Genomic DNA, 2,849 nt, shown 5'->3' with positions numbered 1-2,849 from the left:
CTAAGCCATATGTATTTAAATAGTGGTTATAATGTGAATCCCTTCATACCGCTGCCCCCCATCCCCAAAAAATACACAACATTAATATTAATTAAGTCAACTAGGCATTGAATTCAACCAAAAAGTGTATTTCATTTTTTAAACAAAAAATTGAACATAGACATTACGGTTTAGTCCTAAACATCATATATAATGCGTGATATTAAGCCATAATTTGTAGTCAAGGAAGTTATCATTAATATGTGAGTGAGTGACATCGAATTGAGTATATAAAACCTAAAACTACTAGGTGAATTAACAGTGGCTTTATATTGTACATTAAGGTCAAGTTGGAATGGGGCTGGAAAGATAAAAGAATACTTTATATCTTTTCATTATATTGTATAACATCAGATGAGCTCCTACAAACGAAATCACCTTTTTTAATACTGACGACGAGTTTATTAGAGCCTTCTGAGGATGATATAGTGAGACTATAAATGAAGACTGATCGAGTCACCTCTAAAGTAAAATTTGATGATATTGACCGTAAATGCTATATTACTGATAATGCTACACTTTGTTCGAAAAAAAAGCTCATGAGATCTCCAAGACGGTGATTAAACTACAAAAAAAAAATAAAAATGAAATTATACAAATTGATCCAATTAATTGTTATCTTTACCTTGAGGATCCGTCAATGCTTTATTTACAAATACGTCAACAAGCTCGATGGGACTCAAGATACAAGATGGTACAACCAACTCTGCTATTTGCTTGTTACTCATATTGTCAAAACGTATGTAATTTAAGGCTGTTCCAAGCAGTTCTCTTTTTTTTATATCCCATAATTCCAGGATCTTCTTCTTCATTCAAGTTACCTTCGGTGTTCAATTGATGAGTGGCCCATCTAAGAGCAGCTTCAAAAACAACGCCTTCTGAGCGTTTAAAATTGTTCCTACTTAGAACATTATGGAGCGTAGAAAAATCAATGTTGATAAATGTATCCGCTTGAAAGCACAAATCCGGATTTTTTGAAATGACATCCCAACATGAATTCCAGAACTCAGGACAATCATAGACTTGAGTCTTGCCCATTAGGTGAATAGCGTTCTCTGATTTTACGATACAGCACAAAAATATGATACATATCTTCGTCAGAAAAGGCAATTTGTACTTCTTTGAGCAATACAAGAGGTCAAACACAATTTTTTCATTCAAGGCAATTTTGTCAAGGTAGATAAATTCTAAAAGGGCCTCAAATGTACTAGGCTCCACATCTGGAACGTCAATATGAACCATTCCCGACATTGACTCTTTAAAGGAACCCTTGAACATTTCTTCGAAGACTGAACTTCCAATACATAAAATTAACTTATGAGCTGTAATTTCCTTAGGATCTAGATACAAAATAGAAATAATTAATTAACAATTAACAAATATTAATGATGACTCAGTAATTATATGAATACAATTGGCACTCTTTTAACATCCAAATGCATATTTAATTAAGTGGGATTTAAGAAATACAAAAATTATATAGTGAGGAGTAATGATTAATAATAGTTAAATAATTTCCTATAGATCCGACGTTGAACGTAACATCCGCTAAATGTGGGTTTAGGTAAAGAAAAGTAAACTTTTCACTCTTGGTTTTCTGATTTATTTGCCAGTCTAAATTATCTGTGGGATTGATTTCAACATCCAATAACTCTTTCTTCGATGGTAAATGATCCATTTTAAGTTTCTTACGTTTACTCATGCCTCAAGAAGGATATAAGCTTGGTAAGATGTACTCTCAATTAGATTAATATCTTATTTACAATGGGTAATAGGACTCGTAACTGATGAATAAAAAAACTTTATTCAATATTGATCTAAAGTACGTCCTCTTTCCTGGTAGCACTTAATACAACTGAATTTCCATTGGTTTTGATTACTATTTATTTATAGTTTGCCTATTGACTATCATTTTTAAGTACTCATCATACTTTAATTTAGATAATAACAACTACTTGTCAACTTGATCCACTTTCATTATGGAAAGGATATGTCTTGCAGGTATGTTAAAAAAATAACATTGATATGTACCTTCTATGATGCTAATTGTCAGTATTTTTTAGTGTACCCGTTTTTAGGGAGTTGACAAACTCAAGATACTTTATCAGCGTTCTCATGTGAAGTCAGAATTTTGATGTCGTCCATTTTGGAGGCATAAACAACCAAGTTGTATAACAATCAAAACCCTTTTCGTATAAATATATTAAGGAAAATAGTAAACTATTGGATGCCCAAATGGAACCAATGATGGGGTTAGAGTATTTAAGACATAAATAGCAGTTGGTACAATTAACTAGTTTTGCTAACTACCAGATGATTTCGGGCATATTTTCTGTGTTCTTTTTTTGGATGAAAGGTTACGTGATACAATGAAGGTAACGACGTGAACAACAATTAAAAAATAGTAGTTGGTAACATTCCTCTAGAATAAGCAGGCCGGATATTCTATTCGTATTTTACGCGCCGGGATGTAGTTTTTATTTAGGTATCTAAAAAGAGGCATATGCCCCTCCCCCCTATCTGGTCCAAGAGCCTCTGTAATGAAAGTCTTCTTCTCCCTCTGCTTCTTCATCCTTGGAGTCAGTGGATCGATTCTTACTAAGGATCCTTAGTTTATATCTCTTTTGCATAGCTTTTTTTCTGGCTTCCCTTATATCAAAGTAATATTACTTTGATTTAATTCAAATGTCACTCTTAATCATTGATATCAACGCAGATGTTAAGTCTTTGTTTAAACGTAAATCCAAGATTTATCGGAAATTTGTCCATTTGATGTAGTAAAAATATTAGCTTTTACCCAGCAAAATGAG

General features: G+C 32.6%; 1 protein-coding gene across 1 annotated transcript; it reads right to left on the bottom strand.

The window, feature by feature from the left end:
• Positions 1 to 771: 771 nt before the first annotated feature.
• On the bottom strand, positions 772 to 1,741 carry LOC121130428 (BTB/POZ domain-containing protein 6-B-like). The gene is made up of 2 exons (XM_040726180.1): positions 1,627 to 1,741; positions 772 to 1,379 (listed from the first exon to the last, which is right to left on the bottom strand). Exons 1-2 carry the CDS (start codon positions 1,739 to 1,741, stop codon positions 772 to 774), a joined length of 723 nt encoding a protein of 240 aa, XP_040582114.1.
• Between the last annotated feature and the right edge of the window lie 1,108 nt (positions 1,742 to 2,849).

Source organism: Lepeophtheirus salmonis, chromosome Z, assembly GCF_016086655.4.
Source record: "Lepeophtheirus salmonis chromosome Z, UVic_Lsal_1.4, whole genome shotgun sequence".
Classification (NCBI taxonomy): Eukaryota; Metazoa; Arthropoda; class Copepoda; order Siphonostomatoida; family Caligidae; genus Lepeophtheirus; species Lepeophtheirus salmonis.
This window is presented reverse-complemented; position numbering and strand designations above follow the sequence as displayed.

Bases quoted from the DNA above. Each gene is read 5' to 3' on its own strand.
- LOC121130428 (XM_040726180.1), bottom strand. From the start codon at position 1,741: ATGAGTAAACGTAAGAAACTTAAAATGGATCATTTACCATCGAAGAAA. The intron at 1,380-1,626 runs GTGAAAAGTTTA...TTTTGTATCTAG, and splicing joins AATAAATCAGAAAACCAAGA to ATCCTAAGGAAATTACAGCT.